The sequence below is a fragment of the Saccopteryx leptura genome, chromosome 2 (genome assembly GCF_036850995.1).
Source record: "Saccopteryx leptura isolate mSacLep1 chromosome 2, mSacLep1_pri_phased_curated, whole genome shotgun sequence".
Lineage (NCBI taxonomy): Eukaryota > Metazoa > Chordata > Mammalia > Chiroptera > Emballonuridae > Saccopteryx > Saccopteryx leptura.
Genome location: NC_089504.1, coordinates 106,677,326 through 106,700,418, shown reverse-complemented (window position 1 = coordinate 106,700,418; position 23,093 = coordinate 106,677,326). Strand labels below are relative to the sequence as shown.

At 34.5% G+C, this 23,093-nt stretch overlaps 1 protein-coding gene across 1 annotated transcript in view; it reads left to right on the top strand.

Annotated features, from left to right (window-relative positions):
• OTOGL (otogelin like) overlaps positions 1-23,093 on the top strand; it is a 149,202-nt gene that overhangs the window by 76,230 nt on the left and 49,879 nt on the right. Inside the window, exons 27-33 of the mRNA XM_066368488.1 lie at positions 3,363-3,497; positions 8,902-9,051; positions 11,944-12,063; positions 13,347-13,463; positions 14,250-14,406; positions 14,938-14,964; positions 21,386-21,553. Of these exons, the coding sequence (XP_066224585.1) occupies positions 3,363-3,497; positions 8,902-9,051; positions 11,944-12,063; positions 13,347-13,463; positions 14,250-14,406; positions 14,938-14,964; positions 21,386-21,553 (874 nt within the window). The remainder of the gene's footprint in view (positions 1-3,362; positions 3,498-8,901; positions 9,052-11,943; positions 12,064-13,346; positions 13,464-14,249; positions 14,407-14,937; positions 14,965-21,385; positions 21,554-23,093) is intronic.

Here is a 23,093-nt window from a genome sequence, read left to right as displayed (position 1 = left end):
TAAAGTTGTGTTGTATTTTATTGAATGCCTTTTCTGCATCTATTGATAAGATCATGTGTTTTTTGTTCTTTGTTTTGTTGATATGTTGTTTTTACATTAACCGTTTTACATATGTTGAACCATCCTTGAGATTCTGGGATGAATTCCACTTGATCATGATGTATTATTTTTTTAATATGTTGTTGCATTCGATTTGCCAGTATTTTGTTTGGTATTTTAGCATCTGTATTCATTAGAGATATTGGTCTGTAGTTTTCTTTTTTTGTGGCATCCTTGCCTGGTTTCGGTATGAGGGTTATGTTAGCCTCATAAAGTGTGTTTGGAAGTATTGCTTCTTCTTCAATTATTTGGAAGACTTTGAGTAGAATAGGAACCAAGTCTTCTTTGAATGTTTAATAGAATTCACTAGTATAACGGTCTGGGCCTGGACTTTTATTTTTGGGAGGTTTTTAATAGTTTTTTCTATTTCTTCCCTGCTAATGGTCTGTTTAGGCTTTCTGCTTCTTCATGACTCAGTCTAGGAAGGTTATATTGTTCTAGGAATTTATTCATTTCTTCTAGATTGTTAAATTTGGTGGCATATAGTTTTTCATAGTATTCTACAATAATTCTTTGTATTCCTATGATGTCTGTGGTGATTTCTCCTCTTTCATTTTGGATTTTGTTTATATGAGTCCTTTCTCTTTTTTCCTTAATGAGTCTTGCCAAGGGTTTGTCAATTTTGTTGATCTTTTCAAAGAACCAGCTCCTTGTTTTATTTTTTCTATAGTTTTTTTGTTCTCTATTTAATTTATTTCTGCTCTGATTTTTATTATTTCCTTTCTTTGGCTGGTTTTGGGTTGTCTTTGTTCTTCTTTTTCTAGTTTCTTAAGGTGTGAAGTTCAGTGGTTCATTTGGGCTCTCTCTTGTTTCTTCTTATAGGCCTGAAGTGATATGAACTTTCCTCTTATTACTGCTTTTGCTGCATCCCAGAGATTCTGATATGTCGTATTGTCATTTTCATTAGTCTGTATATATCTTTTGATCTCTGCGCTTATTTCTTCTTTGACCCATTCATTTTTTAAAAGTATGTTGTTTAGTTTCCACATTTTTTTGGGTTTTTTCCCCTCTTTTTTGCAGTTGAATTCCAGTTTCAAGGCTTTATGATTATAAAATATGCTTGGTACAATTTCAATATTTCTGAATTTGCTGATGTTATTTTTGTGGCCCAACATATGGTCAATTCTTGAGAATGTTCCATGTACACTAGAGAAAAATGTATACTCTGTCACTTTGGGATGAAGTGTCCTGTAGATGTCTATCATATCCAGGTGCTCTAGTGTTTTGTTTAAGGCCAATATATTGTTATTGATTTTCTGTTTGGATGAACAATCTAGAGCCATCAGCAGTGTATTGAGGTCTCCAAGTATGATTGTATTTTTGTCAGTTTTTGTTTTAAAGTCAATAAGTAGCTATCTTATATATTTTGGTGCTCCTCGGTTTGGTGCAAATATATTAAGGATTGTTATGTCTTCTTGATTCAGTGTCCCTGTAATCATTATGAAATGACCATTTTTGTCTCTGAGTAGTTTTTCTGTCTTGTAGTCAGCATTATTAGATATGAGTATTGTTACACCTGCTTTTTTTTTGGATGTTATTTGCTTGGAGTATTGTTTTCCAGCCTTTCACTTTGAATTTGTTTTTATCCTTGTTGCTTAGATCAGTTTCTTGTAGGCAGCATATAGTTGGATTTTCTTTTTTAATCCATTTTGCTACTCTGTGCCTTTTTATTGGTGAGTTTAATCCATTTACATTTAGTGTTATTATTGACACTTGTGGGTTCCTTATTGCCATTTTATAAATTGCTTTCTGTTAGTTTTGTATCTTGTTTGATTCTTCTCTTTTGTTTTTCTATCATATGTTTTTGTTTGTTTGTATTCCATACCTATGTCCTCTGTTGCTACCTTTTTTAAGTCATGTACTTCTGTGGTGGTTTTTTCACGGGTGGTTACCATTAAGTAATGAAAAGGGTACCTACCATATTCATTGTAGTACCCTATCTTATGAGTGTTTCTGCACTTCATCGTCCTTTGCTACTGTTAATCTCCATCCTCTCCCCTTTTATTTGCTTTTGTTGTCACAGTTTTAAATTTGGTTTTATTGTGTTCTTGGTGGAGCTTTTACTTGTGGTTTTGTTTTGTTTTTTTCTTTGAATCTGTTTGGAAATCCCCTTTTAGTATTTCCTGGAGTGGGGGTTTTCTGATGATAAATTCCCACATCTTTTCTGTATTTGTGAATGTTTTTATTTCTTCTTTGTATTTGAAGAATAGTTTTGATGGGTACACTATTCTTGGCTGAAAGTTCCTCTCTTTCAGGGCTTTAAATATTGGGATCCACTCTCTTCTAGCTTGTAGAGTTTCTCCTGAGAAATCTGATGATAATCTAATAGGCCTTCCTTTATATGTTGTATTCTTCTTTTCCCTGGCTGCCTTGAGAATTTTTTCTTTGTCGTTGGTTTGTGCCAATTTCATTATGATGTGCCTTGGAGTAGGTTTGTTGAGGTTAAGAAAACTCGGTGTTCTATTTGCTTCTTGAATTTTAGGCTTTAGTTCTTTCCACAGGCTTGGGAAGTTCTTGTCTATTATTTGTTTGAATATATTCTCCAATCCATTTTCTCTCTCTTCTCCCTCTGATATACCTATTATTCTTATGTTGACTTTTCTTTTCAACCAATGCTAGAGTCTTCCTGATTTGTCTACAAGTCACATAAAAAAATTTGAACTCTCTGTTATTTATCTAAGTGACCTTGGACAGTCATTTAATCCTTCTCCACCTCAGTTTCCTGAACTATAAAATGGAGATAATATTTATTAATTGAGAGGACATATGTAAATTTCAAAGGAATCCCTCAAATGATATACATTGTTTTATTTTCCAACATGTTAAAAGTTTTGAACCTATTTCAGTTATAACTTGTAGGCATATAATTATCTAGCCAGAAAACTCCTTCAGATAAAACAAAAAATGTTGCCTAAAATGAAAAAAAATTAAATCCCCTAACTGACATTTTTTGGGGTACTTATTGAAAATACATTGTTTGATAAATTTGCTCTATAATAATAAAATGGTTAAAAGCTTTGCTAGAAAAAAATTAACAGAAGATATTAGAGATAAATGTTTAAAAATTGAGCTATTTTGACATATTTCCATGAAATTCTTCATATTATTAGATCAAAATAATCTTATTTTAGAGGTAAGTTTTATTTCAGTTCTAATATACACCATAGTAAATCTCGGTTTTCTTTAAGATTTGTTAATAAAAAAATAGCTAACAATTAAATATAGTATACAATTGTACGAATATAATGTTATTGACATTTCAGAGTGCAGATGATGCAGATATATCTGTCATTGCCCAGAACAAGAAATGCTTTGACAATGATATTGTTTGCTCTAAAAGTGTTCTGATTTCAGTTGGAGACACTGACATTTACCTGAATGATACTCCTTACAAAGAGGTTAGTGAACTGTTTCTTTTAGTATCATTTTAACTTGTTATGAGGATACTGAAAATGAAATAGAAACAATTATGGGGTACTTTTCTTTATAAGTGCTTACTAGATTTAGATTTTTTTTCTGTGCTATTTTATGTGGCTTAATGTCATACTTTACTTTTCTTTTTTGTTTTGTTTACCCTCCAATCCTTTTCTCTTTTCTTCATTCCCATGGTTATCTTTCTGGCTTTAGCAACAGTCACCTGGATACTTCAACATCCTCCGGATTAGACTCCTAACTTCCAGTTTTAATTCTTGTCTTTTAATCGATCCTGCTGCAGTGCAGTCAGGCAGGTTTTTTTGCTTTTTTAATTTTTTTTATTTTTGTTGTTTTTGTATTTTTATGAAGCCGAAAATAGGGAGGCATGGAGGCAGTCAGACAGACTCCCACATGCACCTGACCAGGATCTACCTGGCATGCCCACCAGGGGATGATACTCTGCCCATCTGGGGCATTGCTCTGTTGCAACCAGAGCCATTCTAGCACCTGAGGCAGAGGCTATAGAGCAGGGATCCCCAAACTTTTTACACAGGGTGCCAGTTCACTGTCCCTCAGTTTTATAGTCCGGAGGGTCGGACTATAAAAAAACTATGAACAAATTCCTATGCACACTGCATATATCTTATTTTAAAGTAAAAAAACAAAACGGAAACAAATACAATATTTAAAATAAAGAACAAGTAAATTTAAATCAACAAACTGACCAATATTTCAATGGGAACTATGCTCCTCTCACTGACCACCAATGAAAGAGGTGCCCTTCCAGAAGTGCAGCGGGGGCCGGATAAATGGCCTCAGGTGGCCCGCGGGCCGTAGTTTGGGGACCCCTGCCATAGAGCCATCCTCAGTGCCCGGGCCAACTTTGCTCCAATGGAGCCTTGGCTGCGGGAGGGGAAGAGAGAGACAGAGAGGAAGGAGAGGGGGAGGGGTGGAAAAGCAGATGGGCGCTTCTCCTGTGTGCCCTGGCTGGGAATCAAACCCGGGACTCCTGCACACCAGGCCGATGCTCTACCATTAAGAGGTTTTAATAAAATGGAAGTCTAATCTGTCATCTCGTTGCTACAAGGCTTAAATGAATTACTATTGCTCTTACAAGGCCGCACCAATCTGACCAGTGCCACCTCCCCTGACTTACTTCTCATCACTCTGCTTCAAGCCCATGTTCTAGAAGTTGGAGCTTTTATCCATTCTTCAAGTACTGTGCTCTTTCTCTCACTTCTGTTTCTTCCTAGGTGTCATTGCTTCTATATGGATCAACCTTTCCATCAAACTTATTCTTATGTGAGAGGTCTCAATTTTTCTCTTTCGGAGATCTCCTCATGCACCACACTTTATAGAAATTGGATGTGGTTGTCTTTTCCACTTGTCTTTGAGTTATATGAGAATTGGAACCCCTGACTCCTGTTACCCTGTTTATTCTTGCATTCTTAGAGCTTTCTCAGTTTGAAAGAAGGAATAATTTTTTTTTAACAAGAAAAACAGGGACAGAGAGAAGGATAGATAGGGACAGAAAGGCAAGAAGGAAGAGAGATGAGAGGCATCAATTGTGGCACCTTAGTTGTTCATTCATTGCTTTCTCATCTGTGCCTTGACTGGAGGGCTCCAGCAAAGCTAGGGACCCCTTGCTCAAGCCAGTGAGCTTGGGCTCATGCCAGTAACCATGGGATCATGTCTATGATCCCATGCTCAATCTAGCGACCCTGTGCTCAAGCTGGATGAGCCCACGCTCAAGTCAAGGACCTCAGGGATTCAAACCTGGGTCCTCTGCATCCCAGTCTGACACCGTCTCCACTGCACCACCACCTGGTCAGGCGAATGAACAAATTTTATTCATTCATATGTCTACTATATACCAAAATCTGTGTTAATTATGGAGACAACAATAATGAAAAGACAATGTACTTGCCTTTAAGAACCTTATCTCAGGTGAGGAAAACATGTAAGTTAGCAATGTGATGTGTTATGTATGACAAGAGTATGGATAGGGTTGTATGAGAACCCCTGGGAAGAAGACCTAAACCAATCTTGGACAATTAGGGTAGTTATTAGGAGCATAGACTTTGAAGTCAGACAGTACTCAGCTGGAACCCCTATTCTATCATATACTAGCTGTGTCACTCTGGGAAAGCTGCAGCTTTCCCATTTGTTAATTTGAGATTTTATTTCTTATGTCCATATGAAGATTCAACAAAATAGTGAATTTCAAAAATGGCTCTTTTCCTGTTCTTTACCTTTCTTCATTTTGAAGGCTCAGAAGACATGCTCTGGATGAAATGACTTGAACTGGGTCTTAAATGATGAGTAGGTATTAGGCAGGTGAAGAGAGATAGAGATTAGAAAGGCAATCAATACAGAGAAAAAGAACAGTTGAATGATAATATGGCATATTTGAAAAGCTCCAAGTGGTTTAGTTTAGCTGAAGTGTATGGGGTTGTTGGAGGGAGAGTACAGCAAAGGGTTTCAGGGAGAGGTGTCCGGATCAACTCAATGCAGGGGATGTGGTGCAAGGGCAGTAGACAAGGAGGCTGGTTCCAGATCATGGAGGCTCTTGAATATTTGAACTTATTTTACAAATAAGAAACTTTGGAGTTGAGAAATGACGTGATTTGACATATGGCCCTTAAAAAGTGGGCTCTGAGATTTTAGAACAGTGTTCCTTAAATTTTAATCTGCAAAATTTCTTCATTAAAATCATTGCAAATATTTGTTATAAAAGCTGGCTCCTGGGTTTTAACTCAGTAATTAGAATAGTTGAGATTGAGAATGAAAATCAGTATTTTTAATGGTACCCCAAATTCTTTCAAACACTAAAGTTTGAGAAACACTGTCCTAGAACATAGCTTACATCTCAGTCAGAAACATTGAGACCAAACAGGCAGCAAGCAAGTTTTGGATAGTCATTTATAGGTAAAGGTTCTTTATAAGAACAAGGATATGTTTTTAAAAATGAAGAAAAAGTAGTAAATGCTCTTAAAAAAGCAATTTAACACATCTTTGAAGTGGTGACTATAGCTCTGTGTATCTTCCAAATCCAATTTTCACCATTATGTAGGTGCTGATGAATCTTTTTCATATAGATTCATGAGGAAATGTCTTAAAGATAATTCAACCATGACAAATCTCTTGCTAATCTTGTTATTGAATATCAAAAGTAAAAATAAGCCCCATTTGTTCAGTAAATGTACTCTTCTAATTTAATAAAATGTCAGACATAGGCCCTGGCCAGTGACTAAGTGGATAGAGTGTTGGCCTGGCATATGGCTGTTCCAGGTTTGATTCCCTGTCAGGGCACACAGGAGAAGTGACCATCTGCTTCTACTCTACCTCTTCCCATCCTCTCCCTCTTTCCCTCCTGCAGCAAGGGGCTCTATTGGTCCAAGCATGGCCCTGGGCACTGAGGATAGCTCCGTTGGAGCACATCAGCCTCAGGTGCTAAAAATAACTTGGTACTTGAACATTGGCACTAGATGGGGTTGCTGGGTGGATCCTGGTCAGGGTGTATGTGGGAGTCTGCCTCACTATCTCCCTTCCTCTCACCTAAAAAAAATGTAAGTCATAAACATTTTGTGAATATATTTAAGCTGGACTTTAAATGTTTTAATTCTTCATATTTATAACATCACTAGAGTTTGTGTAAACTTCGGGTAATTCTCATTTAAAGTGAAGTTCTCTATTTTGGGCATCCTTATTTCCTGATCTGAAATGAAAGAAATATACATCTTCTTTTGATCAAAGAGAATTTTATCCCTTGTAGTAAATTGTGCTGTCTAATAAAAACTGTCCTGCAGGCTAATAGAAAAGATGTGTCTTTTTCATCAGGGTAATTAATGCAGAACCAACCTGAAGGAAGTCTAATAATAAGCTGCCTTATCCAAAAATTCATTTTATGTTCTAATAATATGTCAGTCAGTCTGAAAGAACTTTAATAAGAAAAAAGACAAAAGAGTATTTCAGGATTGAGAAGGAGCTGTAGGCCACATTACATGCTTTAATTGTTGCTGATCAGGCTGGAATATGAGAGCCGTGAACAGGTTGGTGCGGGAAGGTGTTAAAAATTTTTGAGTCAAGGTTTGATCTGGAAGCTGTGGATACTGCCATGAACTTGACAAAGTAAATCTTATGGCTATAAGAGTTTATTTAAAAGTTTATTTAAAATTTGTCCTATGGAGTATTTATAAAAGTGTCTACTATAGTAGAATATTTCTGAAGTATGCTTTTATTACTTGGGTAGAGAATAATAATCAAAGGATTCCATAGCTCCTTCATAACTTTTATTTTGCTTCTGGATATATTTGTTTTACTTAATTTGATTTAACTATATAATTTTGAAGTTGTTATATGAGTTAATTTCAATGTCATATTCAATATAATCTTTTGTAGGAAATAAACCCGGCTTATAAAAATCATTGTCTATTCTTTCTTTAGGCTAAAGGCACTAAAGTTTCCCAATGGTTTCTATCTCTAGTTTTTTTTTTTTTCCTACTATCATCCTTTCTAGCATATAAATTATTTTCTTTTAATATACTGATACAATCTGTCACTTTTCTATACAAAAGCCTGTATTCAATACAATTTGCCCATGGAATAACAGCCTTTGCCATTGTGGGTAACATGGTTGCAAAGGGTCTCAGGCTACACTTGTCACGGAATCCATGCTTTAGTCCTTTAGTACTCTCCTTAGTTCTGACCCCAAGTCTTGAACTTGCCTGCCTCTAAATCTATATTCAGGTGATTTCTTTTGCTTGGAATAGTTTCTTCTCTGTTCTCATTTCTGGCCCTCTGTATTTGCTATTTATGGCCTCTTAAGAGCAGTTCATATCCCACCATTAGAAGAAGTCTTCTTCAGTCCCTTTGATGAAAAATCATTTCTCCTTTCTCTCTGTCTTACTCTTTTTCATGTGTGTGTGTATGTACATATACAAATATACATACATATACATATATATACACACATACACTTTGTGCTTTTATCTTGCAATTATGTTTGTAGGTAAGGACATATATTTTTAGCACCCAATCATATTTGCTCATCATCAATATAGAACTTCTGAGTCAATAGGTATACCCCCTCAATTTACTCTATATCTGTGCTGTTGCTCATGTGTTTTTCTATGACCGAAATACCTTTATCCCTTTGCTCATTTATCTATGTTAAGCCCATCCAGAAGTTTGTGTCTTATAACTAATTTTAAGTATTTTCTATTTTATGCATTTATTTTGTCTTTTACTATAGAATTCAGAAAGACGGGATTAAGCAAAAATACTAGTACATATATACTTATTAGTGGATGGTAACTTAATGTTTACATTTTTGGTTAGAGGACAGGAATTCACTTTTTTCTTTATCATTATTATTATTTTTTAAAGAAACGATCAGGTTTTTTTCTGGAAAATGAACCTACATACCAGCTTTGGAAAGCAGGGTACTACATGGTAGTATACTTTCCGGAGAAAGATATCACTATTCTTTGGGATAAAAAGACAACCATTCATATCAAAATTGGACCACAGTGGAAGGTAGGTCAAACTCTTTGATGGGTCAATCCAAATGAGATTCAAGACATGAAATTACCTTTCACTATTTTGTAGAAATAAAATGATTGATTCTTTCCTTCAAGAAATAAGTTATATTTTTATTTTTGTATTTTTTGTATTTTTTTGAAGTTGGAAACAGGGAAGCAGTCAGACAGACTCCCCGCATGTGCCCGACTGGGATCTACCCGGCATGCCCACCAGGGGGCAATGCTCTGCCCATCTGGGGCATTGCTCTGATGTGACCAGAGCCATTCTAGCGCCTGAGGCAGAGGCCATGGAGCCATCCTCAGTGCCTGGGCCAACTTTGCTCCAATGGAGCCTTGGCTGTGGGAGGTGAAGAGAGAGACAAAGAGGAAGGAGAGGGGGAGGGGTGGAGAAGCAGATGGGTGCTTCTCCTGTGTGCCCTGGCCAAGAATTGAACCCGGTACTCCTGCATGCCAGGCCGATGCTCTGCCAGTGAGCCAACCAGCCAGGGCCAAAATAAGTTATGTTTTTAAAATTACTAACTCATATGCCAGTGAAGAGTCACTACGAACTAGAATACAGAGGGTCTTTGGTTTATGACAGTCTCAACATTCTATGTTTCAAGTTTACAATGCTGACTCCTATAAAAACTTGAAAAAACTGAGATGTGAGTGTTTTGGCTTACGCAGTTAGCATCTTATTTACAGACTACATGTGCAAACTAGTTTGGTTGCACGTGGCGTAAGAATTCTCAGTAATGCAGTGTGTGTTTTTATGTTCTACATTATGATTTTACAGCTGTGTTAGGATAGGTAAGTGACTTAGGCTAGGGTGTGTTTCGACTTACACCAAAATTCGGGTTACATCATTGTTGTAGGAACGGTACTATGTCATAACTCAAGGACTCCCTGTAAAGTGTTGTATACAGTTCTTTTTGCCTTAATCTTACAGGATCTAGTCTTCCAAAGTTATTTAGGGCAAATTCTTTCTTTCCACCTCCTTCACCATGGTTGTGTGATATGTTTGTAATACTCTGGATATATTTTGAAATTTTTCCTCCATACTCTGGATATATAGTAAAATCATTTTTAAAATAAAAAAATTATTCTTCCAGTTTACAGTTCTACAGATTTTAACAAACACATGGAGTTGCACTCTCCCACCACAGTCCTATGTAACACAGAACCAGCCAACTCCCCAATTTCTCCCATGGTGGTTCCTTATTGGCAACTGCTCCTTCTAGTCCCTAACCCTTGGCAACCACTGATTTACTTTCCATCTCTAGAATTTTTCTGGATACAACATAAATAAAATTATACAATATGCAGCTGTTTGGGTTGGCTTTTTTGACTTGACAAATTACATTTAAGATTCATCCACATTGTTGAAAAAATTAACAGTTTATTCCTTTATGCTGCTGTAGTATTCTATTCTTTGCATGTGCAAGTTTGTTTTATCTATTCATGATTGAAAATTCAATTGGGGTTGTTTATAATTTTGGTATTTTAAATTATTTTAAATATTGTTTTCTATTAAATAGTGTATTAAATATTATTAAATATTTAAAATTTTATTAAGTATTTTAAACTTAGAAATTAATGTTATTTTGGATATATTAATGATTTTTTTTTAAATTGAGTTGTTCTAAAATTGAAATTGAGACTCATGGATATAATCTATGGTAAATTAGGAAAAAATTAGGATAGTAACGATAGATTTTCAGAACACTAAGAAGAAGATATATATTTTAAAATGTTTTAATCTGTTGTACATTTAAGATATGATTGCATATTGAAGTCATTTTCTTTTTCCTAAGTACGATAAAGCCTCCAAATCTACTCCTATGTGTTTTCTTGTTTCTTGCATTTCTTTCACGAAGTTGAAATAGTTTAGTAATGGCTGTACTTCTGCTATTTTTCTCTGCCATTCTTCATCATGTATCCTCCCTTCCCTACTTTTTGGAAACCAATTAACATTTATTTTTCTGCCTCTCCCCTGTGTGCATTGGCCAGTCTCTTTGGATAAACATTGTGGCTTCAGAGATCCGAGGCACTGTGGTAAGCAGTGGCCATGGCAGTTACAGTCCTGGGGCTATTGTCAGCTTTGCTGGGGACACAGGCACTTCACTGCATCATTAATATACGGCTACATTCCATTACTCAGCACACCAAGAAAGAGTTCAGTTGTCTTAATTTTACATTATTAAGGAGGATTTCCATTGTTTATGAAACATTTTTCTTTGTACTTTTAGTCTACCTTCTTTCTCTAAGAGTAAAGATTTTCACATTATTTGAGAAAATTTAGTGGGTGTTTTTACCTGAATAATTCATACGGTACTTTAAGTAATCATTTCACAACCCATAATGATCTTTATAAAAATTAAGTAAAATTTAGATTTCATTTATTGTTTCTCATGATGGTATGATACAGCAGTGTTGAAGTTAATTTTTTCTTTAAAACTATATTTTGAATGTTTTGGATTTTCAGTCTGACTTAGACAAAAATAAATATTGTTTCAACATTTATAGTGTTTCAAAGCCTTAAATATACCACAAGGTAGGGTTTTCATAATTAAAAATTATTTATATATGTATACACACAGGTATATAATAATGTTTGTTGTATACTTTTCCAAGTGACTTATGCTATTAGTTGTATCAATGCTAAAACATTGGTAAGTGTGAAAAGATAAAATTTTGGGGATGCTAAAACATTTTTTAAAATTTTAATAATTGTTAATTATAATTTAATTAAATAGATATAAAACTCCACTTTTTTGAAATGTATTTTAAATGGTTGATAAAGAAAATTTTAAAATGTCTATTTTAAATACGTAAAATATTTTAATAATTATAAACTCTAAAGGGTGAAGTGAATAGAATTTTTCATGGCGATTTTCTTTTACTTTAGAACAAAGTATCAGGATTATGTGGAAACTTTGACAAATGTACTTCAAATGATATGACCACATCTAACAACTTAGAAGTGAGAAATGCCCAGGTATTTGGAGATAGCTGGGCATTAGGACAGGTAAGTTGAACTAAACACTTATTTTAGAATTAAACACATTATTTGGTATATTTATTCACTGGAATATTTTATAGGAAAATTTATTTGGGTAATGCTATGTAATATTCATATAGTGATTCACATTTGACAAACTACTTCTATATTTATCTTCTCATATAATTCTCGTGAACAATCATAAAACATAAAGGGTGTTGTCTTCATACTATAAGTGGGGAACTTGAAGTTCAGGAAGGTTAAATGATTTGTCCAATGTTAGATAAATACTATGAACGATTGTAGTAGAAAGGATAAATTTAGCGAGTTCAAGAAAGTCTTCTATCTTCCTGGCTTATTGGGCAGATACTGGTGTACTTTCCCTGAGCAGGGTGAAGGGGAGCGGGTGGCCGGGGACAGTGAGAACAGGACAATGGTGTCGAGATAAATATAGGGTAGGAGATGCTGAGAGGGAAGTGACAGGGACACTTATTGGGAAAGTCCAGTAGATTCAGGAGAGAGCACTGGGCTGGCAGTGTGGAATTGGCAGTTACTAGTGTATTCGCATCATTGAAGCCATGAGAAGTGTATAAAATATGAAAAGGAGAGAATTGAAGATCAAAGGTTTCAAAGAAGGCAGAGGGAGGGAGATTGGGGTGTAGCAGCCAATGAGGAAACCCCCCAGAAAATGGTGCCAGCAAAAACAAATGAGGGAAGACATTGAAAAAGGTCAAAGTAATAAACAGAGTCAAAGGTAGCAAAAGATCAAGTGAGATGAAAACTGAAAAATAGCCTTTATATTAAGTAATGAAGAGACCACTGATGACTTTCCCTAGGGCATTTCAGGGAGGTAGATCGGAAGAGGCAGAGACCAGTTGCTGAGTATAAGGGAAGTGAGCCTATAGACACTTGAGTAGGTACAACTCCTCAGAGGGTGGCTTGTGACAGAAATGAAAAGTGAAAATTAAAGGAAAGGGAATCATTTGCTTATGTATTTACTTAATTATTTAAATGCTGCATTGAAGACAATTGAAGAAATTTCTACTTCTAATATTACTGTGCTTTTCATATGTTCGGTTGTTTTCAAAAATACTACATGCTATTAACATTGAGCTGGCTGAGGGAGCACAGGCGCTTTGGGTACTGGGGAATGAATGAGAATCTATATTAGATGTGATTGTAATGGATGGAGTCAGGATCAGTTACTCTGGTTTCTGCTTCAGAGATCACCCCTTTGTAAAAAAAGTTTCTTTTCTAAAATAAATAAATAAATAAATAAAAATTCTTTTCTCCCTTAATATTTTCCACAGTGTGAAAATGCACATGAATTATTTAAACCCTGTGAGGCGCATCAAAACAAATTTCCTTATGCCAAGAAAGAATGTTCCATTTTGTACAGCGATGTTTTTGCTCCGTGTCGCAATGTGGTAAATGAATATTTTACTCAACTTTTGAATTTAAGTGGGTACTGCTGCATTTATAATATAGAGATGAGCAAGACAAATAATTTAGCTATCCATTGTTAGGAAGACAAAGTTGGCAGTTTGGTTTTCTGGAGAAGTGATGCATTTAGGTGATTTACTCTCTCCCTCACTCCACCTTATTTAACAGCATATATTTGTACCTAATTTTTGAAGTAATCTCTTCTAGTTTATTAGGCATCTTTTGTATAATCATCAAAGCCATAAAAGATTGATCAAAGCTATGTTTGGTTCTCTTCAGAGAACATTGCCAAATGGATATTTTTTTCCTCAACCCAAAGTATAATTTAAAGGAATTTCTAGAGGCACATTTAAAATGGTTTTAGAACTGCTTCACAAGAAGAAATGTAATATATTTAGACACTAAATTGATGAAGAATTTAATAATAGTCCAGTAAAAGTACAGTTGGTACCAGAACATTCTTTATTGCCATGTGAATATTCCAAAGATGAAACAATGAACCTCTATAAAATACCAATGTTATATTGCATATGTTGAAATTATATTTTATGTTAATCCCATTGCATGTTTTGTAGTTCTTTGATCTTACATTTGCCTAATTAATTTCTTTCTTCTTTGAGCAATAGAGGTAAGAGATATTGAGAACTCTCTAGGTCTCAGTGTTAAGCTGATAATATCAAATTTTAAAAGGTTACCAGTTAGTTTCACTTTAGAACATTGAATTTCAACCACTTATAGTTACTGAAATGAATTATTCACCTTATTTTCAGATTGATGTTACTTCTTTTGCCAAAAATTGCCATGAAGACACTTGTAACTGTAATATTGGTGGGGATTGTGAATGCTTATGTACAAGCGTAGCAGCGTATGCATATAAGTGTTGTCAGGAAGGGGTATCTGTTCACTGGAGATCATCCACTGTTTGTTGTAAGTACCCCACTTAGAACATCATTTGGTGGAAACCTCGTAAGAAAATCATATTGTCTTCTCATAGAACTTGTACCATGGAACCCATCATTAAGATGATTGAATTTATATTCCTTTGGCAATGGAGATACATTTTAGTATAGCTAAAGAATTTGTAAGAAGAAAAATTTGAGGTAACTTTTTCTGCTCTGTTTGACTGTTGTCACTGTAACATTTGAACTATACTTTATTTACATGCCATTTTTAGATACATTATTTAGAACTCTATTCCTCTTCTGTCTACGAAGTTTCCATGTTCTGACTATAAGAAACTTATTTTTTAAAACATTATTTTGCATATACTTTGACTTGAATCTAAACTTTTTATGTACTTGTGTAGATGGTAAGTCATCTGAAGACTTTATAATGATGTCACTTCTGTGTTCTTTATCATGGTCATTTATAAACACAGGGCCATATCTTGCACATATTTAGATAACTGGTCAGAGTCTTATAGTATATAGTTTAACAATTCTTTTTTTTTTCTTTTAGCACTTGATTGTGAATATTACAATGAAGGTATGTAACATTTAAAGAATATCAGTATAGTACTATATTAAATGTCTCTTCAGATTAAACGTTTTTGAACAATTTTGATGGAAACAAAGTATGAACAGTTCATAATTTGGTTTATAACTCAATAAAAGCCTTTGCCTTCTAAAATATCTAAATTTTTAAGTATTTGTGTTAAAATTTATTTCCTGAAAAATAAATGGTGTAACTATTTATTTTTAGGTGTAACTTAGGAAGCCCTCAATATTTTTTGAATTCCATGAATAAATGAATGAGTAAAGTTAGCTAATGTTTTATGTAAGAGGGAAGAAAGGCATATACCAAATACATACCTTTTACTACATATTATGTAGAAAAATGGATATTATTCAAACTTTTATTATGTTGTAGAAAAAATAAACAAACTATAATTATGATAATAGAAGAAATTTATAAAGTTATAACTTAAGGCAAAAATATTTATATATTATAAGAATGAAAACATATTAATTTAATAATAATAATAATATTGTAAATCTCTTAGCTTCAACAAGCATCCAAATTTGCAATGAGAAGTCTAACAGATGGCACTTGCTAAAACTAAGTTATAGTTAGTAGATATGAGACAGAATTGTATTCTCAGTGAAAATGCCTGAAGCTGGCAGAATTGGAACCTGTTATTTATCAAACCTGTTTAATGAGAACGGCATAGCCACATAATGCAAATTTCAGACAAGTAAAATGATTCAGGAAGGTATCTGTTTTGTCAGTGATTGGACAAAGTCTGAACCCATGATGGAAAAATTAGAGTAATAGTTATAAGAAAGCTAAGCCATTAAAAAAACAACAATGATCAAGCAACCAATCGAAGGCATTTGTGGTGCTTTATTGAGCCAGGGAGAAATCTGTCAGCTACAACCCAAAGGAGGCCAGAAAATTTTAGAAAAATAGAAATGATGAATTAAAAAGAAAATTAATATTTTAGTTTTTTGGTTGTTTTCTTACAGTCATGGAAGCTTGATGGAGGAAAACTTTCAACATCAAAAATATTTTGTGGTAGTTAAAGAAAAATCTAAAACAAAAGTATTTCCTGTTCAGGATTCAAAATGCATTCACACTCAGTCCACATCAATCTTTTGGATTTCATGCTTAAAGTGATACTGATTGCCTAATATTTATAATTGCAAGAACAATAGTTTTTATTATATTAACTACTTTACCTATATTATGTAATTTAAATTTCAAAGTATGCTTAAGATACGTATTGTTGTTAACACTTCATAGAAGAGGAAATTGAAGCACAGATGGGTTAACTTGGCCATAGTCACTTAGCCAAAATGTGGTACACTAGGATTTGTAAACACTCTGAGTTCAGAAGCATGGAGCTTGACCTCTATGCTACACTGACTAGTGTCTGGTTAACACATCCTAGTCTAAGAATGATCACCACATGTTGTTTATCATATGCCCTACACACCAGAAAGAAGTGGGGAGAGGGGAGCAGAGGGTAAAGGCAGTCAAATATATGATGATGGAAAATGACTGTGGGTGGTGGGCACAAAATGCAAAATGAAGATCATGCATCATGGAAATATACACCTTATGAACCTTATGAACCAACGTCACCCCAATAAACTTACAAAGAAAAAAGACAAAAAGCCACTCCAATAACTTCCTCAGTTACAAATTCTTCTCTCATTCAGTTCTGTCATGAGTGTCTCCATCTGTGCCTTTGTGTTTTCTGGTGTTTCTTCTGCAGGCCCTTGGATGCAGAGGCAAAATTCTCTGAGTACTCTATTGACTTCCTAGCTCTTGCTACTTTGTACATTTTCCCTTCTGTCAAGAAGTCTGCTGCTGCACTTCTGCTGATGGTCCTTTCCTCTAGAGCACGGGTTGGGAACCTATGGCTCATGAGCCAGATGTGGCTCTTTTGATGGCTGCATCTGGCTCGCAGACAAATCTTTAATAAAAAAATAATAACGTTAAAAATATAAAACATTCTCATGTATTACAATCCATTCATTTCCTACCACTCATGTTCATGGTTGCGGGTGACTGGAGCCAATCACAGCAGGACAACACCAAATTTTTATTGGATAATGTGTAATGTACACGGGTCGTTGTATGGCTCTCACAGAATTACATTTTAAAATATGTGGCGTTCATTGCTCTCTCAGCCAAAAAGTTTCCTGACCCCTGCTCTAGAATATTATAGGATGTTTCAAATCAGTTCTTCTAGTTTTATTTTTAAGACTATATTGGTCATAATAAAAGTGTGAACATGAAGCATTTGGCCTTCATTGGACACTAATGGACTTATTGAAGTGACAGGGAATTCAATTTCCTATGATCAAAGTAACAGAAAAAAAGAATCTGCAGAGGAGAGTAAGTTTGTGATAATAATGCAATAAATATATAGATGATTGAGGGAATATAGAACTGTGAATATTGGTGATAGTAGTAAAGAAAGAAAATCATTTTAAATGATTATTTTCAATTTGTTGCACCTTAAACAATTTTAGAGCTATTGTAAATTTACCTAGTCTTCTGTGGATATTCATAACTGACATACTTCTTCCTTTGCTTACCAAATAATGGACACTGTGTTATTTAGATACTTATTATTTAAAATTAGTGCATAAATAAATAATAGATTCGGCCCTGGCTGGTTGGCTCAGTAGTAGAGCATTGGCCTGGCACGTGTAAGTCTTGGGTATGATTCCTGGCCAGGGCACACAGGAGAAATGCTCATTTGCTTCTCTACCTTCCCCCTCTCCTTTCTTTCTATCCCTCTTCCCCTCCCATAGTCAAGGCTCCATTGGAGCAAAGTTGGCTGTGGCACTGAGGATGGCTCCATGGCCTCCACCTCATGTGCCATGTCTCTGGTTGCAATGGAGCAATGCCCTGGATGGGCAGAGCATCACTCCCTTTTGGGCATGCCAGGTGGATCTCAGTTGGGCACATGTAGGAGTCTGTTTCTCTGCCTCTTGCTTCTCATTTCAGAAAAATATGAAATAAATAAATAAATAATCGATTCTGTCAGAGGAAGATTTTTTAAAAATGGGAGAAGAAGTCACTAGTTACAGCTGAGATTATCTCAATAATACTTAATACAAAGACTGTATATACTGTCTATATGCTCATTTTATGGCATTTACTAAAAATATAAAGATTTTATTGTTGTTATTGCTGTAAGGGAGCAAGGACTTCCATATCCTGCTAAAAATTGTTGTGCAAATTTTATGTTGAGTGTTTTTTAGATGGGATATGCTTAACACCATGTTTATTTATTTATTTATTTTTTACGAAGTCAGAGAGAGGGATAGACAGGGACAGACAGACAGGAACAGAGAGATGAGAAGCATCAATCATTAGTTTTTCGTTGCGCATTGCGACACCTTAGTTGTTCATTGATTGCTTCCTCATATGTGCCTTGACCGTGGGCCTTCAGCAGACCAAGTAACCCCTTGCTCAAGCCAGTGACCTTGGGTCCAAGCTGGTGAGCTTTTGCTCAAACCAGATGAGCCCGCACTCAAGCTGGCAACCTCAGGGTCTTGAACCTGGGTCCTCAGCATCCCAGTCCGACGCTCTATCCACTGCACCACCGCCTGGTCAGGCTTAACACCATGTTAAAGTGATCACTGCAGGAAATGATTATGTTTGATAGATGGTGAAATCCTGCAAAAAGTTAATGATAAAGTTAGTGACTTTTGTCTCTCAATTGGTGAAAATGCATAAAAACTATTCAGGTACAAACTATCAATCAACTGGATGTCAATTCAATTTTGATTTATATATATTGTCTACAGCCATACCACCCTGAACGCGCCCGATCTCGTCTGATTTATATATATTTCTCAGATGGCAATTGTCTCTTCAGGTTGCTGTAGTAAAGGATGTGTGCAGTAGGGTAGAGATTTTATTTAGTTGTCTATTTCCTTTTCTCTATTCTTATGTTGAATATCTGTGAGAGTCTTCAAGTCCTTAAGTTGTAGTTGTATATGTCTTCAATTTAAATTGCATCTCTTTATAATATACACATTTACTCATTTGTACATTATTTACATACAGGGGTGGGCAAAAGTAGTTTACGGTTGTGAGTACTGGACACACAGTTTATTCTTATATTATTATTTATTAATTATTGTCTTATTTATTCTTATTAACCTACTTTTTCCCACCCCTGTATTTATACAAATCAACATATTTATAAATTGAAAAATTTTGCATCTTTGGAAGTTTTGTTGCTCTTGTTTTTCTCATAAAACAAACCAGTAGGTGGTGTAGACTAATGATATGGTTTTCTCTGGTGGTGGTAGATTTGTCTCATAGAGAAACACTGTTCATTGTAACAACTGTGACGTGTCCACTGCAGCCAGGCTCATGGAGAAATTCTCCATTGTACCTGCCCAGTTCCATCTTGGTGAGGGACAGAGTTCTTTCAAGTCTCCATCTCTACTCATGGTGTCTAATTTCCTAAGAAAACTCTTTTCCTCTTAGCTTATAAGTGTCCCTAGCTGTTCAATGGTGAGTTGTCCCAGCTGATGAATCAGTGGAGGGGACAACACTTGACAATGACTTATGCTGTGAGTCCTTGCTTCTTCTGATTTTAATGATGAAAATTTTGGTTCTTGTTTTCCTTTCTATTTGAAATATTTTTGACTTTCTACTTTAATGATTTTTCCTTCTTTCAGGCCTGGTCTTCATCCTGAAAGGAGAAAATTTAGTTCTTGGATTTCTTTGAATCTTTTCTTCCCTTCATTTTATTTTCTTTTCTAACTATAAGAGAAAGTTTATTTAGAAAATCAGAGGTAAAAAGGGTGAGCCAGCTGTGCTGTGTGGGCTCAGGAAATAAGGTACAGAGGTAAAAGAAAGGCTCTTGGAACTTAGAAGAAAGAAAGAACGCACCTTGTGGAAATAGAGGGGGGAAAGCATGGTGTGCTTCAGAGAAGAAGAGGAGGTGCCTCTTCCTTCCATCTTAAGAGTGGGCTGGGAGCCCTGGCCACGGAGCTCAGTTGGTTAGAAGATTGTCTGATACATCAAGGTTGCGGGTTGTTTCCAGGTCAAGGCACATACAAGAATCAACCAATGAATGCATAAATAAGTGGAATAACAAGTCAATGTATCTCTCTCCTCCTTCCTGTCTCTTTCTAAAAATCAGTAAAAAAAAAAAAGAGTAGGCTGGGAAAGGAGAATTGTTTCTGAGATAACAATTGGAGAAAAAAATGAAAGTGAAATTCACTGACAGCAATCAGATCAATTTTTTTGATACCACCTACTACATATGTATTAGCATTTTATATAATTTAAAACAAAATATGCATATATCTGTAAAAAATATACTGCTTGTAATTTTTAATGTAATTTTGATGATTTAGAATAAACTTCTAAGTTTTTTTAAATTATTTATTCATTTTTGGAGAGGAGAGGGAGAGAGGGAGGGAGAGAGAGAGAGAGGAGAGACAGAGAGAGAGAAGGGGGGGAGGAGCTGGAAGCATCAACTCCCATATATGCCTTGACCAGGCAAGCCCAGGGTTTCGAACCGGCGACCTCAGCATTTCCAGGTCGACACTTTATCCACTGCGCCACCACAGGTCAGGCTAAACTTCTAAGTTTTAAAGTATCTCACTTATATTAAGAATACTAAATGACAGAGATTAGGTTGAAGGTAAATTGACATTATTATCATAAACCTAACATATATTTTTTAAAAAATTAGTAAACTTGTTAATATATATCTATTTCTGTTTATAAGTTTGCAGAAAAATTATTCTGATTTTCAGGTTTGGTTCTATATAAACTATAGTAAATATTTTCTAATTTATATGGAACCATTTAAGTGTATGGGAAATGATAGCATGAAATAAAAAGATCTTTGATTTCTCTATTGAGGTTCAACTTATTTTCTTTTCTAGACATGCCTCCCTGCTGAAATTCAGTAATTCTCAGAATAGTAAAATGTTGTATATTATGTTTGTGAATTCTGTTTTCATGAAATGTAACCCTCTAGGGAGAGATGATTTTTAGAAAACTATCAGAATGCCTGGCCATTGATAGAAAACTAAAGTTATGTTTATTGAGAGTAGATTAGTATCTGGAGTATTAGAGTAGATGGTTAACTAGACAAACTTCTTCATAGAGGTGGGAAAATTTAAGCTCCAGAAAAAAGGTCAACCTTGTATCTAACACTACTATACATACATATATACATATACACATTCATGTCTATATATATACACTAAGTTAATTTACATATGTATGTATAGATTTCAAATCATTATAATATATATTTTTAAAAAGAATTCAATGATTTTATTAGTGACAAATTTTTACATGCACAGTAAATTTTGGAGTATCTTTTGTTATTAAAATTTATCTCATTGAAATGACAACTTAAAATGTAAAAATTCTATACCAGTTTTTAATTCTCTTATTTGGATTTATATAGGGCTTGGAGAAGGTCCATATATGCTGGCAAGTTATGGGCAGACTGGCCTTGTTCTGGGGGTCAATATCACCAGTAAAAGCATTTTCTCTTTGCCAAGAGGTGGTATGCCTGGTGATTTATATTTTATTTTTATGATCACTCCAGGTCTTTTCAAAGAGAGGGCATCATGTAAGTATAATTTCCAATTGAAAATAAGATTTTAGTTTTCTACTTACTTTTTTCATTTATTCATTCACTAAATATTAATTTAGGATCTAATATGTTTATTACATTTTTCTAGGTGCTCCAACAATATAAAATAAGATGCTGGCACATGAACCATCTATCTCTTCTGTATAGATTTTTTATTTATCTATTGGCATTTATATGTTAGAATTACAATTACTTGATTGAGTTTTAGGTCCTAAGCGAGACACAGCTTAAATCTTTTATAATATTAATCATAGAACTTAATTTGAAAAAACTGGAAAACAATCCACTGATAACTAACATTTGAAGAATTTTAATGTTAAAGTAGAAGAAAAAAATTGTGATTTGATATCAAAGTTGTTAAATATTAAGAGGATAAATCAGAGCCAAGAGAGCTATTGAGACAATCTGTTATCCTTACGCCGCCCTGTACATCTTGGCGCCTGGCCTCACATCTCATCTACTGGTTCTAGCCACTTGGCACCAGTCCTGTCTGGTGATTATTGTCCTCCTCCGATCTGTGAGGCTCAGGCTACGTTTTTACTCTATGAGACTACTTAGAACCATGCATGGTGTGTTGTATAAGCTTAGAAAATATTTATTGGTTGAATAAATCCAATTTAAATGTCACCTGTTTTGAGAAATCTCTTGATTCTCCAGTTAGAATAAATTGCTTCTTTCTTTGAAAAAGAGCTCCTTAGTTTTTTTTTTTTTAAATAAAAACAGCTATCATAGGCAGGTTCTAATTTACATATTAGTTATATATTTTTCTCTTATAAAGTTTTATTTTATTCTTATTTGCACATTCCAGTGCTCAACAAGGGGGCTTCTAAGTTTTGGGACACAACAAATATCTTTGGAAATATATCTTGACTTAGAAAGAGCTTTTCATTGTATGATTCACAATAATGCCTTTTTAATAAAAAAAATCCTAATGGATTTAAATTAAGATCTCTTATTAAATAAATAATTTGCAAAAATATTCTCCTGGTCAGTAAATCACCTGAAGAAATTAATACCTAAGTAATTAAACCTAAAATCTTAGTTTAAAAAAATATTTATATCATAGGTTTTGCAAATATAAGGAAAAATTTTAAAGCAGCTAATGAAAAGAATGACACTTTTCAAATGTTTTGTCATTGTTCATTAGCAATTTGACAATGTTGAGCAAATTTTTTTCTTAATGCAGCAAAATCACTTGCAAGAACATTTGATCATTGAGAATCCAGGGATATTAAAACTCAGTGACATGCCTAAATCAACCTGTTTCTCTATTACCTTACTCTTTTCTGTTATTCAACTTAGCCATTTGTAGCTACCATGCATTTTGTATTTGACAATGTTAAAACTTACAAGTACAAATATGTGTCTGATTAATCAGTTAATTGTTTTTATGATATCGTGCATTCTGTGTTCCTAAGTTGATATATCTTTTCCCCCCAAGACATAATAAATGATTTAAATAGAACTTTTAAATTTAATTTAAAAATTGATTCAAGTTATCACTATCCTTCAATGC